The sequence below is a fragment of the Vidua chalybeata genome, chromosome 23 (assembly GCF_026979565.1).
Source record: "Vidua chalybeata isolate OUT-0048 chromosome 23, bVidCha1 merged haplotype, whole genome shotgun sequence".
NCBI classification, from domain to species: Eukaryota; Metazoa; Chordata; class Aves; order Passeriformes; family Viduidae; genus Vidua; species Vidua chalybeata.
In genome coordinates, this window is record NC_071552.1 from 4374441 (window position 1) to 4390796 (window position 16356).

At 46.7% G+C, this 16356-nt stretch overlaps 1 protein-coding gene across 7 annotated transcripts in view; it reads left to right on the forward strand.

Moving 5' to 3' along the window:
- OPCML (opioid binding protein/cell adhesion molecule like) overlaps positions 1-16356 on the forward strand; it is a 337367-nt gene that overhangs the window by 99729 nt on the left and 221282 nt on the right. For 5 of the 7 annotated variants that reach the window (XM_053963647.1, XM_053963651.1, XM_053963648.1 and 2 more), the window contains exon 3: positions 14998-15117. The exons of the other annotated variants lie outside the window; for them this stretch is intronic. In XM_053963647.1, the coding sequence (XP_053819622.1) occupies positions 14998-15117 (120 nt within the window). The remainder of the gene's footprint in view (positions 1-14997; positions 15118-16356) is intronic. 7 annotated transcript variants of the gene reach the window in all.

The following is a 16356-nucleotide window of genomic DNA, read 5'->3' on the forward strand; positions in this document are numbered from 1 at the left end:
TATCTCTAGAGATCTCAAGCTGGCCAGCGTTGATCCCAGGTCTTGTTTTTTCCTTCCCCCAGTGATGGTCTTAATATTTGTGGAGTTTTCCATGGGTGGTGGCTGCTCCTGGCTGCCCTGAGGACACTCCATCTGTCCACTCACCTCTCTGCCAAATTCCTTTTGACTTCCTCTGTCAGCCCTGCATCACCTGTGCTGCTCAGTGCCCAGCTGTCCTTTCCTACCTCCTAGAGAGCCCTTTTCCCTGCTTTGTCTGTCTTTGAAGTCACATCACAGTCCTTTGTGGCTGCTGTTAGGCACACTGTGCTGCCAAATGCCATCACCCAAGGGACCCCCTTCAGAGCCAAGGTGTGGCTCACCAAAGAGAGGAGAAAAGGTGAATCCTGATGGCTTTGGCTCTTGCCCACCTCCTTAGCGCTGCTCCAGCTCCACATCCTCTCTCTCTGCATGAAAAATCACCTTTCAGCCTCTTTTTAAAAAATATACAATGTCTGTAGTGCCTTTCAGCCTCCCTGGGCACTCCTTGCAGCTGACTTCCAGTCAGAGGTCCAAGCAGTGCTGCAGTGAATTAATTGACTTCCTTCTCTGTTTCTTTCATTTCTGGATTAATTCCTTGAGTACCTTTCAAAATCACCATCCTACTTTCCCAAAGTCTCTTGAATTATGTCTTCACCCGTATCCTCTGTCGTTTGTCTCCTTCCAAGAGGCTGTTTCATTTCATTTGTCCTTCGAAGGAAGCGGGAGCATATTTCATGAGCCGGAGAATTGAATCAAATAGAAGAGAGCAGGGAGCACTCACCTGAGCTCAGACCTTTCCCCACCAGAAAGAGAAAGAGATAATTAAGAGATACTCAGGAGGTGCAGCCAGCCTGTGTTTCTGGCAGGAATCCTGACTGGGTATCTCTGTCTGCTTTGCCCAGAATGCAGGATGCTTAAATTATCATAATTTAATGGCAATAATATGAGTATCCAGATAGGAATAACTGGAACGAATTCTGGGAAGCGAACGGGAGAACTTTGGTTGCAATGACCTTGCTGCGTCGTAAAACCTGATAAGCCATGGTGACTTGAGCTGGAGAGACAGTAATGAGGGGAATATATGCAGATGGCCAGTGTCCTCCTCAGTTCCTGTGACATTGTTCCCAAGCAGGTGGACAACGCTGCTGTCGTGACTTGTCTCGTGGACAGCTGGCTCTGAAATGGTGGCGTGACAGTGGGACACCGGCTCCTCAGCACTCCTCCCCTTTCTCTTTCCTTTTTTTTGGTGTGGTTTGAAAGGCAGGAGTAATTATGCCAAGATTAGAGTGTTAATCATCATTTGCAAATGGGGGAGTTGTTCTGAGGAAGCAATAATATATTGAGGGAAAGTATGGATTGACTGACTTTGAGTCTGAGAGGAGCCATGCAACTGCCATCCTTCAAGCATACGTCTCCTTGACCTCGTGAATGTGCTGTGCGATGCCGGGTCAGAAATCTGTAAAACTCATTCGAGAAATCCTGTTCTGATTAATGTCAGCGTGGCCAGACACTCCCCCCTCCTCCATAACCAGCCATGCAGTTTGCTGAACGTGCTGGGAGAAAAATACTCAGCAACTGGTTTGTGGCACAGGTTGCAGTGTGCTGCACTTGATGTTCTCCAAGGTGTATCCTAGGGAAGCTGGGCTGGAATAAAGCAGCTCCTCTCAGAAAAGCATCATGAAATGGGGTAGGAGTGCACAGTTCCATGCCTGCAGTCCCCTCGGTTTTGTGGGTTTTTGCAGGAAGCATTTTTTAATGAAAAAAGAACAGAAATTAGACGTCTTATTGACATTTATTGTCTATTTGCCCTCTTCCAGAAGTTAAAGCTCTCTGGGAGTGGAAATACAGATGCTCCCCGGAGGACCAGCATCTCCTTCCTCCTAATTTCATTTCACTTGACAATAATAAGATATAAACCCACAATTAAATCCATACTAATAGATACAGCTCCACAAAGTCACGGGGGCTGTTGAATTAAGGTTCAGCCCTGCCTGGTCCTGAGTGCCTTTCCTTTCTGCTCAGCTGCACTGGGAGCTCAAGAGTTTGCAGGCTCTCACGTGGGATCCTCAGCATCTTGCAGAGTTGTGGCTTTTAATTTTGCAGATCATCAAAGGCAAGCCAATCCATCAATTATCAACGCTCCAGCTTGATGCTGAGTAAATGAGAGTATTACGGTGTATCAATTAGCAGCATTGGATGCCCTGAAATGATAACAGAGGAGCTTTCCAGACATGCCTGGCATCCCAGGCTGCAAATTGAGAGAGGAGGTGCCCGGATGTGGCAAAAATTGGTGGGATTTTGGCTGTTGGGGAAGGGAGCATGCTGGGCTTGGGAGCTGGACTTCAGGGGAAAAGAGAAAGGGATGCTCCTGGGTTGGTCGAAATCCCATCTCCTGTTCAAGGGTTGTAGCTCTTGTTTTTTGTAGGTGGTTGTAGTGGTTGACTGCTGAGAATCTAATTGTGCTTGAAATGCAGAGAGATTTGGGATGTATGGGCGATTTTAAGGTATTGACTTCTGTAATTCCAGATCAGTAGAAAATCCAGCTAAAGGAGCAGCACTCCTGACCTTGTGTTCTGCAGTCTGTGCCCTCTTCTCCCTTCTTTTCCTTCACGTTCAGGGTGTGACATGAACAGGCTTATTGTAAATGTTCCTCTGGATTGTCCACAGCTGCAGAAGCCATCCCTAATTCCTCAGCATCCGTTGGGGAGTGTGTGTATGGCACAACAATGAATCCTGGTCCCTACACAATTCTCAGTGGTGGTTTGTCCTGCATTCCTCAAGTTCATCACCACCAGGCTCTCATTATCTGTTCAGATTGATGCACTTGTACTCCTTTTATTTATTATTTTTTATTCAGCACATTAAGTAGAGCTCAGTGAATAACACATTTTTCTGCTCATTCGCTGGATGACAAAATTCCTATAAAAAAAAAAAAGGAGTGAAAAGCTCAGCCCCACTCCCTGCAAACACCACTGTGTTGTTTAGATTTCATTTATTTAAATATATTCCCAAAGGGTTTGAATAAAACAGAAGGAAACCCTGTGATGGGCCTTTGAACCAAATGCTCTGCATGTTTTTGTGTTTCAGCATCTTTTGAAGTTGTTCAATTCTTCCCTTTCTGAAACAATCCAGTGGGTTCAACCCAAGAATTGTTTGGGGTCACCAAACTTTTGGTTTCGAGAGAAATATTTTTGATAGTTTAAGTTTCTCTTCCTCCTAGTTAATAAAATGAGTCTTGCAGCCTTTCGTGGTGTGAGGATGGAAGGATTTTGCCATTTCAGGTTTGTGTTGCGGCTGCAAGAAAATGTGGAATGGAACCAGAGTTAATAAGGAAGGGTCTGGAGATCCTATGAAGAGCAGAGAAGGAACTGGGAGGGCTCAGCCTGGAGAAAAGGAGACTCGGGGGGACCTTGTGGCTCTGCACAGCTCCTGCCAGGAGGGGACAGCCGGGGGGGTCGGGCTCTGCTCCCAGGGAACAGGGACAGGAGGAGAGGGAACGGCCTCAGGCTGGGCCAGGGGAGGGGCAGGTTGGACACCAGGAGGAATTTCCCCATGGAAAGGGATTAGAAGGGGCTGCCCAGGGAGGTTTGGAGTCCCCATCCCTGGAGGTGTCCAAGGAATGCCTGGATGTGACACTCAGTGCTCTGGGCTGGGGACAAGGTGGGGGTCGGGCACAGGTTGGACCTGATGGTGTTGGAGGGCTTTTCCAATGATTCCAAGAGTGATGATGCAGATATTAATTTACCAGCTGATGTCTTAATTCCTCAGATACATTTTGCAAACAATTCCCCCTTGAATTCCTCTCACCATTGGCTTTCAACATCTCTGTCTCCATGGGGAAATAGAGTCACAGTGGCCAAACTGCCCAGCCTCAGACCATGACTTATGGGATAAGGTTGCTTTGGCTTGCATCCAGCTGTTTGCAGCTGGCCAGCTGTGTGTGTGTGTGTAGGGATGTGCTGAAGTCAGCCTGGGAGGATGTTTTGGGACGTTTACGGTGACCTGGGGTGGCAGGAGCTGATGCTCCCTCCTGCATGTCCAAAGGCAGCTGGCAGCAAGTCCCAGACCTGCTGCCTTATGCCTAATATGTGCAATAGCTTTAAATATTCCAGGCCTGTGATATTTTAAAGGAGTATTCATCTAGCACTTCTCTTAACAGCTACAGCAGTGCACCTGAGGGATTAGAGCTGATCTTTGTCACAAGTGTTTAGTGCTTGATACACATGTTTATTATATATTTCAACTAAATTGGAGTCAATAAACTCTCTGCATAAATATAATGTCTCTGAACAAAACACACATCCCCTCCCCAAATAGGCCATTTGCTATGCAGGAGCTCTAAAGGGTTGCAGGGATGTCTGATTCTTACTTCTGTTGTAATTGGCATTAAAATATAATACCTTTCCTTCAAAGACAGGCTCCCATACTGTGAAAATGCCTTTTCTGTCCAGGCAGGGGCCAAATAATAGCAAATTATAAGCATGGAAAATATTTAGGGAAAAAAAAAAAAAAGGAGAAAAAGAAAGAGGAAAGAGGACTCTGAATTATCAGAGCTGATCCATAGCTTGCAGTCTCGTACAATTTGTCTTTTGAATACACCATACGAACCAGCTATGAATAAAATCAGTCAATTTAACCCAAAATCAATGTTCTTTTGTAGAAGTGCTTAAAATCTAAGTGGAAGGGAAAGCTTTGAAGCTGCCTATCCCTTGGTAAACGCTGCACTTACTCCCCATTTGATTTTAGCAGAAAATCCTTCTGTCTCCCAGTGCTCAGCACAGCACCTTCATTAGAAAATCTGATGAGTAATTAGCAAATGTGTGGAAAATGGCTAATTTTTTTTTTTTTTTTAAAGAAAACAGTGTTTTTTCTTGCCATGGTTGGCATGCATGGCTTACATGAGCCTCGTTGCAATGAGGTTGTGTCACAGCTCCCTTGGAGGCGTGTGGCCCGACAGGGAATTGTTGGGGACACATGTCTTCTGGCAAGGGCCACGCACGCCTTGTAGGAAGCACGGAGCTTCCTTTGTCTGCCTGGTGCCTCCAGGGAAAGCCCATTGCTTCTCCACCTTGGGAGAGCTGCCAAGGCTGGGAGTGCTGGCAGCCTTTGCTTCTCAGCAGGTTGGCAGGCTCGTGTCTCCACGAGGGATCCGGGCGAGCCAGGTTGGCTCCTGCTGCTGGATTAGAGGCTGTGGCGTGATAAAGACGTGCAAAGTGTTTCCCTCCCCTCCTCTGGGGAGGGAAGTGCCCGGTCCCTGGGATAACAGCACCATGGAGGTGCTGCTTGTGCTGCTGTGGCTCTCCTGGCCCCAGGCCATTGTCCCCTTGGCTTCACTCGTTGGCTCCTGCCAGTTTTATCTGAGCCAAATTTGCAGCCCAGGCTGGAGACAAGTCCCTGTGCAGTGCAGATGGTTGAAACCCCACTGAATGAGATGTTTAGAAATGGACGGGATGTCACAGCCAAGGAATTGAGCCTGACACATCACCGTGGAGGTGCCCAGTGACCCCAAATTCTCTCTTTTGAATCCCAGTCAAGAGTGCTGTGATTCAGCAGCTGTGATCTGCTGCTTGGAGGATTAAAAGGCTGCTTGGGTCTCACTAAAAGGATTTTGCCCATTTTGCTGTCATATCTTGGCATCCCAGACTTGCACATGTGCTTTCTTTCCCCTAAAAGAGATACCAACTCTACTGGGGATGAGACCAGGGAGCCTGGTGATGTGTCAGGCCTCCCTGGGAGGCCGTGGCAGAGCAGAGAGTGAACCCTCTTATCCAGAATCCCTGACCTTGTTTCCATCAGTAACATCTCTGGTCTTCCAACCTCTTCCAGCTACTTCTTACACTGAGGTCATCAGGGGGTTTGTATGATTATATTACAAGGTCAAAGGTGGAGCTTGAGCAGGTCCATGAGATGTTTTTTTTTTTTCCTTCTGTGGTGTCGGCTCTCCTGAAGATTCACATTTGGTGAGGTGCTTTAATGGAGTGAAGTCTTGGGGGTCAACTAAGCAATCTGCAGTCTTGAGGGGGAGGTGGTGGACCTGCTCTTGTCAGTCCTTAGGTATCAATTACTGACGTGAAAGGTTTTGTTCTCCCTCTTTGTTTTGATCAATTGTTGATAAATAGCTCAGTGCTTGTGATGGATGTTGTGATCAGAAGTTTGAACTTGCCCCAGGCCTGTCAAATTTGATGTATCTCAGATGTCTGCACTAATTTATACAAATGCTTTGCAGCGCTAGAAGAAATCAAAACCTTGAAAACACAAGAGTTTGCTCAAAAAAGAAGGAACTTTCCTTTCTTGTCCCCAGAGACCTTGTGTTATTTCAGGTAAATGTTAAGTTAATGCCTGGGAACCCCAGCCCCAGTTGGGGTCCTGCCGCCCAGCTGTTGTATCCAAGTCAGATTCTTTCTTTCAGAAAGCTGAATTCAAAATAAACACAGGTCTTGAAGAAGAAAATGGGAAATATCACGGTACCGTGGCTTGCAGAAGGACGTGCAGGTGGTTGATAGTGTAGCCATGAGTGTAACCTGGTCACCTGCGGCTTTGTCTTCACTAATCTCCTGCTTTCATTTCCCAGGCTGGCATTTCAAGCAGGTTAAACACAGAAATCAAAAAGAGCTCTTAGCTCTTGCTAAATTCCCTAAATAAAAACATTTTGTGCCTTAGCCTATTTATAGCTGGCTGAGTGAAGGTAGCACTCAGTGAGAGGGACATCAGGAGGTTAATATGCGTGCAGCTGGTTTGGCCAATTGATTTTTGTGACCATTAAATTCTGCTTCTGAGAGCTTTACATACACATTTCAGTTGATCCATCTTGGATGGTGGAGTGCTCCAAAGAGTGCTTGAAGCTTTGTTTTGCCTGGTTTGCAGGAAACAAGGTGTTGCTGGTGAAAGGTGCTGCAGATAAACTCACAAGGGTTTGGTGTTTTGTTTTTTATCTCATTGTTTTTGTGTTTTAATTGGCTGGCAGCTCTCCCCATGTCTCCCCCCACCCAGTCCTTATTTAGTTCAGTGTGTAATTCCGCACACAATGCGCACACGCTGAGGTGTGGTTTCAAGGTCTTTGCGTGTTTAGCAAATATTTCAGCCGAAACGATCTGTTCAGCTGTTACATTGATTGCCAAGATTACAGCACGACAACAAACATTATTTGGGGGATCGGAGACAAAATTACAGCCCACTCTCGGCGGCGTGTGCAGCGAGGAGCAGATGCACCGTTAATTTGGTGCTGCAATGGCCATTACCCGGCGCAGCGGTGTGGGATGCAGCAGCATCCAGCCAGCTGTGCCTGCCGGCGCTGCCACGGAGCTGCAAACCCCGCAAGGATCCGCGCCACGCCAGGGCCTTTTCTGCCCACCGAGGGCTGTAGTGGTGCAGGCCAAAGCAGAACAGGTGGTAGAGGTTGGCAGAGTTGTGTTGGACGGTTGGGATGCAGAAAGTGGCTCTTGAAACGGCGACAGATCCGCAGCCGGTCTGTGGAGTGTGGGGTGGTGGTGCTGGCCACGGTGCAGGCTGGGTTTTTACATGACAGTCTTGGACTGATGGAATGATGGCGTGATCATAAACTTGTTTATTTTGGAAAGAGTTGCGATGGGCAAAAGGGTGTTTGCTCCATAAGCTGGCATTGCGTCCCCTTTGGACAGGATGGGGCACAGTTGTGTTAGTTTGGGACTCAAACTTTTGCTGGAACCCAAATCCATTGGCTTGCAGATTGCCTGTGACTGAAGTTGGTGGAGGAATTGGGCTTTAGCTTGTGAATTCCATCCCTGCAGGATGTGAGTGCTGCTGGCACATTGACCTTGGAAGCAGCACTGAAGGTACAGGAACTCATCTGCCGTGACCCAGCCTGCCTCAGTTTCCCCATTGTTACAGTGGGGAGTGTCATGGATGTGTGCAAGGGGAGCGCCGTGGGATGTTAGCACGTTGTGACACGTGACGTTGGGGCTTGGGTATGTGCTGGCACCCACAGCACCAGGGAGGAGCCATCTGTGAGGGTGAGGAGAAGGCAGCAGGGTTCTGTCCCATGTCCTCCTTCCTGTGAGCACTCCCCATGCAGCTGAGCAGGCCGTGGAGAAGGAGGACACTTCCTTCATGGAAAGAAACAAAATGTGACTTCTGTGCCATCCTTCCCCACGGCTCTCACTGTGATGCCTCCCCTCAACACACGCTTTTCACCTCACATCTGCAAAGAGTAAAATATCTGCTCTAACATGGGAAGCTGGTGCATGCAGAATGAGGTCACTGCGCTTGATCTCATCATGAACATTTTTTTTTTATGGTTCAAAGGTGAATATCAACTGTTCAGTGGCCACCAAGGAGCTCAAAGGAAGGACATGCAGCCTGATATATGGCACTGCCTTTAAGTTTGGGGCTCTGCAGTCCCAAGGACAAGGCTGGTTGAGGACTCTCTGACCTTGAACGTGCTGCTCTGTCCTGCCTGATGCTCCCAGGAGATTTCTGGCAGAGGAAAACAGCCCAGCCAGAAAAGTTGATTGAATGACATTTCTGTCCTGATGCTGGCTACGGGGTCACCCTTCTTATTAAAGTTAGGGTTATTGATAGCACTTCAGGAGTCTGTATAGAGTTAATAAGTGGTTAGCAGATGTTAGAAGCATATTGCAGATATTAGTGGTAAATTGGGATAAATTCATCAGTGGATGATGCTGCTGGTGGCTATGGACATGAGCTGAGCACTGCCTCATCGGCTGAATATTCAGCAATCCATTACCTGCTAACTATTTGCCTTTATTAAGCCTTGTTTAACTCTCTGTTAACCAGCCAGAGTCCCTCTCTGGGAAATTTGGCCTGAAAAAGCCAAATCTCTTGACATCTCTGCCAAAAGCTTGGCTAGCGAGTAATTTGTACATCTGATTTCTGCCTTTGCTGTGAATCCCTCTCAGAGCAGCCTCCTCAGCCCATTTCTCCAACTTATTAAGCCTCTTTGTCCTTGGAGTGGTAGAGGCACAAAAAAGTGATCAAAGAGGAGGTGGAAGATCAAATATTAAATTTCTGAATGTTTTCTGCTAAGTGACAGCGAGGGAGCCAGGAATTGAGTGTCCAGTATTGCCGCTTTCAATGGCTTTCTCTTCCAAATGTCACCACGTAAAAATAAAACTGAAGGGAAAGGGAAAAGCCAAACAGCAAGAGGGACATATCACAGCTAAATGACACACACCCCAAATGCTGGAGTGGTTTCAGTGGCTTTTATGGGAGCTGCTCCCATCTTGGCAAAGTTAATGAGTAGCCAGTTTTCCCTGCCTGCTGGGTAATGTCAGGTCTAAAATACAGTAAAGCCTGTCTGAGGCAGCCACTCAAGGGAGCAACAAATACAGGTTGCAGGCAGAAACGGCTCAGAATTGCTCTCCATGGCCCTGGTCCACTGCAGTGACCAAGGAGCTTGTCTGCTGGACAGGGAAAGATGACAAAAGTGGTGTGGAGCTGTGTCCTTTGCTAGCCAGAGAGATGTTTCTGCTTTTCTCTGGTTGCCTCTGGTTCCTGGTGGCCCTGTCCCTCCACCCTAGTGGAGATCAGTGTGAGGGTGTCCCTCACTGGTTTTGTTCTGCATTGTCAAAATCTTCAGGCATTTGGACCCCTCAATTTAGCCTTGATTTGGGATTTGCACAGGGTAGAAAGCCAGGGAAAAATTCTGCTGTAAAATTATTATCTGAAATTGTTACGCAATTATTACAGACCTGCTACTGACATTTCTGATTTTCTTTGTCTCCTACCAAGCTGGCCTGTGTGACCTGGTCTGCAGCTCAAATTTCTGCTCTATTGTCAGTCTTATCTCTTATTAAGCCAATCATGTGCAGATGAACCAGCGTGACCCACATGGTCCCATAATTTCCCAGGGCACTCCTGGATCCTGCGCTGTGGCTCAGTGCTACCCCTCCTGAATCACTGGTGGCTATGGGCTCTAATTACCTGTGGTGTGGCCAGTTGGGATGTATTTGGAGAATTGATAGCTTGGCACAAAGATGAATAATTCTTGCAGCTTGGTGAAGGTGGGATGAGTTACAGGTCAGTCCCTCTCCTGCTCAGGGAAGGCAGTGGAGGAGAATGTACGTAGATGGGATTGGACTCAGCTTTCAGGAGAGGAACATCTTCGTTCCACAGACATTTTAGCAATCCTGCCTGGGGTTTTTAGCATGTCTGTGCAATATGGGAGTCTTTTGCACCTTGGGGATGTGCTCCCTTGCACTTACATGCAGGGTTTTGGGTCCCAACAGAGAAGAATATCTAGAGGAGAGCCCACAGGTGGCATCCAGTGCTCTGTCCTGGTAGGATGGCGTGAGCTGGGAAATATTTCCACAGGACAAAACCCAGACAGTGGCTGCTGACACCCCGGTGCTCATAAAACGGAGTTGGGAGCAGAGGTTTGCCAAATGTTGCCCATCCTTCACCCAGGAGGACGAGGTTTCCTCTGGGCCAGCTGCTGGTCCATCTGCATTTCTGCTGAATAACGGAGCTGGCTTGGGGGAGCGTGGGTGGTGGAATGCCGCCCGTTTCCATGGCATCTAAGTGCTTCTGCAACGCTCCAGCTCGGGAAATGGGGCTGTGTTATAATTCCCATTAGAGAGATGGGAACTGACGTGTGGGGAAGTCGGGAACCAAATTGGGCTTAGTGATGCTGTCACTGTTTTGGGGACACACATCTTTAAAAGAGGGACATGGTGCTTTGCAGTGGGGGTTCTGAAAAGCCAGGGATGTGCTTTTCCCATTTGAAACAGGTACTGAAGTTCAGGTAGGAACTTTCAGAAATGTTTTTAGGACTGCAGTTGTTTGTAATAACGGCACTGCCCTTCTCTGGCTTTTTAAACCATGCTGTGCCTCTTGTGTTTGCTTTCATTTGTTTATTTATTTATTTTGATAATCCCCACTTCACAGAAGGGATCTGCAGTGAAGGAATTAGTGGCCTGTCAAGGCAATTTCTCACCCTCTTCACCCAGGACATCTGGTTAGTTTACATTAGGGATACTTCAAAAAATAATTGTTTAGAGCCCACAATTCATTTATTATTCACTTCAAAATATTTGTGTATGACTTTGCCTCTTTTGAGTTTTCTCAAGTCTTAGCCAGTTGACATTTACTGGAATTATTTTGTCCCTAATTGCCTCTAGTTCTGATGAAAGAGAATTAAAAATATAATCAACATCCCCAAAGTATCTGAAGTCAGACAATTGCAGAATGGGCTCATTCCCACCAATCCTATATATCATAAAGACAGCTTTTTTTTTAATCTTCTTATTTCTTTATTGTTTATTTATACAAAGCTCATTGTATATTTTACTTTAGCATTTTTTATACATATTTCATCTGTTTCTCTACCACGTTCAGGATGTTTATATTAAATTTCATGCTCACTTATGCCCAAGCATAGTTTTTGCTTAACTGACTGACATGGCTTTAAGAACCATGGGTGGTTACATATTGTGTTTCCAATTTCACTCGGTTTTTTTATTATTATTTTGAGCCATTTCCAGTCATTGTAGCACGCTGCCGGTGTATTGCACAGACACTATTTAAAGTACCCATGTCTTGTTAAAAATAATAAAGGTTTAAAGTGTTATTCTTGCAGTATCTTTAGCTGGTAATGACCTTTCTATTGCCGAGCACTGAGGTAAAGAAAAGACACGGTGGTTCTTTATTACCAGAGGAGCCTAACTAAGCTGCAATTGCCAATGTCAAATTGCTTGCGAGCTGTTTGACCTCCTATTTGCTTCTAATTTCTGCAAGCTGTTAGTAAGAGCTGCACTAAATCAACCTGTCATTTGATTTTGCCTTTTGCAACTATCACTGAAAGATTTTATACTTATGAGCATTGCAGAGGAGCTGCCTGAAATGGCTTAAGAGAGAGTGTTGGAGTTTACAATGAATGTGGGAATGTTTGAGGATATAAAGGGTAGAAATTATAGGGTAAGGGCTATGGGAGGGGAGAGGAGCTGGTGCTTCTTTCACAGGAGAGATGTGGGAAGCAGCAAGGAAAACACGGACCTAAAGCAAGATGTCACCTGATGGGATTCCACATTTATTCTTACTCCGTGGTTCCGATTACGGATTTACACAATTTGTTCTTTCCCCTAAGTGCTGGAGCTGCAAAATCAAGCTGCATTCACCCTGCTTCTTAGCTCATCACTAATAATAAAGATCCTTCACCGGGAGTGGAGTTGACAGTTGTGCTGAGGACAGTCATCGCGGGGGCCGCACCGCGAGCGAGGACACGTTATTGTTCGGCGTGAACCACTGTTCCCACATTGTACAGCTCCTTCAAAGGCCTGCAGAACGCTGCTCAGTTGTTCAGATTCTCAATACCTCTGGTAGGGAGCCGGCGTTCAAGGTTTCCTGCAGCGGGGGAAATGGAGGCAGAGGGAGGATGAAAAGGGAGATGGGAAACAAAGAGGTGATCGTGATTCCTGTTTCCCAGTGGGGCGTTGGGACTTGCTCCATAGGAGACTTAGTCCCGAGCTCTGCTGTTGAAAGTGTCTTGATTCCCCTCTTTTGCAGCAGAAATGTGAGTCTGAGGAGTACTCGTGTGTTCTGGTGTGTGGGTGCTGGGTAATGGCACCAGCAGCTTCTCCTGAGCAGCTTTTCCTGAGCATTTTTAAGAGCCTGATGATACACTGATGTATCTGCACTTGCAAAATAGCAGCAAAAGGTGTTGTACAGAAAACTGCCGCTATTACAGTATTTACTGATCTATGTATGTATAAAACCACTGCAGAAGGAAAAGCCATAACAGGCCCCTTTAACAGGTATTTATAGCCAGGTCCTGCTGTAGTGTTGTTCCCATTCCTCTTCCTGTCTCCCAGGAGTGTTTTGAAGACACAGTTCTCCTTGGAAAAACAGCCCAGGGAGCAGTGTGCTTTATCTTGGTGTGGTCACTTGGCTGGATTTTGGGTGCAGGGTTTGCCTGCTCCCACAGGAGGAAAATAAGTACTTTAGGGAAACCTCTGTGTGCAAGGCCTGCTTCTTTCACAGCATCAAAAGAAGGAGATCAACAAAAGGCAGAGCTGAATAGCAGATAAAGCTGGTCAGAATAATTCCTGACCTGTTCCATTGTGAGGATAAGTGACGTATAAAACTGGGTCCATATTTAAGTCTGAGAGGCAATTGGTTTCCAGGGATAAGGCCATGCTCTGGCCAGCACCTACTGAAGTGTTGCTGTCTCCCCTAATTGGGCTGTTAAACCCTAGGGGAGCAAAAACGTGGTAATGACCTTCCTGGAAACAAAGCTGGAGAGAGGAGGAAGGATGGGGAAATGTCTCAGCAATCTGTGACCGAGTGCTTAGCACCAGGTGCTTGAATGTGGAGAAGCTGAGGGTGAGATCTGTCTCCAAAGAGATGGCAGTGTTGTGAAAACACACCAAAGTAAATCACTGCTCCCTAAGCAGAGCCAACCCCCATAAATCAACAATAATATCTCAGCCCTCGCTGAGCGCACGTCTGAGACACTGCACTCAGCTCCAGTCACCGCGTTACGAAGGAGGAAATTACAGAATAAGAGAAGGTGAGAATTAGGGCAATAGGACCACAGCTCTGTGAATATCAGATATTTTTTTCATAGTACTTCTGGACAATTGGGGTCAGATTGGTTTTGATTCTTTCTATAAAATCAAAGTAACACCCAAAATGAAATATCAGACAGTAGGGGGGAAAAGAGCCAAAATTGTTTGAAAAAAGAATCTCGCTCTTCTCCAGACATGCTTTTTATTTTTCTTGAAGTCAAAACCCATGCAGTGGGCTTGGTATAAATTCACTCAGAATTTCAGCAGAACCTGGGTCAGATTTCTGGTGGTGCTAGTTCTCCCTGGCTTGGGACTCCAAAATACATTGGAAAAAGGGCAATGGATGGAGGACCAGACAAACTTGAACCTCCTCCTCTGTGTAAGATGAAAAGGGTTAGAATAGCTGCTGGATGCTGTGGTAGAGGAGAGCAGGGCTGGCTGCTGCTTTGGTGGGAGTATCTTCACAGGAAGAACTGGTTTGGACTGCAAGGGGGTCACACGAGGCAAGGGGAAGGAGAGTATTAAAAGCTGATTTGATGCATGTAGCTGTCATGACTTTCAAGTAAGATGTGAAGAGATTAAGTAAGACATGAAATGCTGGAGTTTGTCCAAAGAAGAGCAACAGTACTGGGGAAGGGTCTGGAACACAAGTCCCGTGAGGAATGGCTGAGGGAGCTGGGAAGGCTCAGGGGAAACTTCCTCACTCTCAACAAGTACCCAGTGGAGCTAGGTGGGGATTGATCTATTTTCCCAATTAACAAATGACAGAGCAAGAGTAGATGGCCTTGAGAGAAGGTTTAGATTGGGTATTACAGAAGATGTCTTCACCAAAAGGGCTGTCAAGCATTGAACAATCTGCCCAGGGGGGTGGTGGAATCCCATCCCTGGAGGGATTTAAGAGACATGGATGTGGCACTTGGGGACGTGCTTTAGTGGTGGCCCTTGCAGTGCTGGGGTAACAGTTGGACTCGGTGATCTCAGGGGTCTTTTCCAACCTAAATGGTTTGATAATGAGCATTTCTTAGGAAGACAGACTTGCCCCAGGGGTTTTCCATGGGGCAGCTTGACTCGCCTGGCCATATTTAACCTGGGTGAGCAGCAGCAAAACCCAAACCCTGCTGCTCTGGGGCCTGGGGTGCTGTGGCTTTCTTAGCAGCGAAGGTGAGAAAGGCTCTGCCACTGAGTGATCTGTTCATAATAAGGTTCCGTTATTAATGCTCAGTAATGACCTTGCTGGGGCACAGTTGAGTGCCTTGTCATCTGTCCTGATCTTATTAGAGGCGTCGGCGGGATTTGGTGTGTGCCGGGTTCCTCTTTATCTCGTTGCTATCAATACCGCGCGCAGTCATGAGGGCCCCGCTCCCAAGGGCCTCCCATATGTCTAAAACCCTCTTCGTGACTTGCTATTTTAAGAGTCACATTTATAAGAAAAAAAAAATAGACAGTTACAGTAGACCAACAATGTCTTTCCTATCACCAGCAGATATATCAGAGATAAAGTACCCTGGCTCCTTCCTTTTGCTGGTGCCACGGAAGGGAAGAAATCTCGGTGATTCATGGGCTGGTGGTGGCTGTTGGCTCCAAGGCCTACTAATCACAGGTATTAATGGAACCAGCTGGAGAAGTGGGTCAGTGCTCGGCCTGAGTTAGGAGCAAAGCGTGTCACCAGGAAGAAAAACGAGGGGAAAGCTCAGAGATGATGTTAGCAGAAGGATTTCTGCAGACAGAGCTTGGGAGAGAACTGAGAGGAGAAAAGATTCTGGTATTTCCAGGGCAGATATGAGCAAACATCTTGTGCTGTTGTAAATGGGAGAGAGAGAATTGCTTGCTTGATTGTAAATTTAAAAAGATAGTGTGTTTCTATCAATAACAGAGGCTTAAATAATAGACCTTGGTCTGACTACCAATCTCCTTTCCCCATTTAGGGAGAAAGCCTCTTAGAGCAGCGAGGAGAGTCTCCATGCAACATCTTGTAGCTCTATCTATCACCTGCCTTATCAGTGGGTGTAGTACAACTTCTTGCTCCAAGTCAGCTTTTTCTTTGTCTCTTCAACCTCTTCTTGACTTCTATTTGTGGTTTTTAAAATGTTATTTCCAGGCAGGCAACACGATAGCTCAGACCCAAAGCGTTGCTCAGATCCAGCCATTGCAAAGGAGCTGGAAGCAATGCCGTGGGTGTTTGTGTGCGTGGTGAACAGGATCCACACCCATGTCCATCCCAGCATGGCTTTGGGAGGCTCTGAGGGTCTAACTAAGCTGAGTCGTCCTCCTTTTAGCCACTCCTTTGTCTAAAAGGGCTTGGTAGCATTCCCAGCATTTACCTGCAGAATGTTTTGTGTCCCATCACCGGCTTTCCGCTGAATTTGTTGAAGTGAGGGAAACCCATATGGTGGGGCCTTGCTGCACACTTGGAAAATGGGATTCCAACCAGGAGCCCTCCCGTTGCTGCCTCAGCCGAGCCATTTTGTGCCCTGCTGCCGCACTATTAAAATAAGCACGAATTGAGAATTAGTGCAGCACAGTGGAAGGGACAGGCAAAACAAGTCCGAGGCTCCAAACAACAAATTATTCTTGAATCAAACATCTCATTAATGGCTGCAGTGTCGCCACTCTGCTTTGCATAATTAAGTTTCATGGGGCGTTACAATTAACAGTTGTGCCGCAATGTAGGTAGGAACAATCTCCCGTTTATTTACCCTGGCTGTATCTGAAAGTGCTGTGTGGTGAATAAGACGCATTTACAAGTAGATTAGGGTGCATTCTGGGTCATAAATTGAGTAAGGCTGTAATTGCTTTCCAACAAAGGAGAGCTGCAAATAAGACAGGCCGCCTCTCTTTT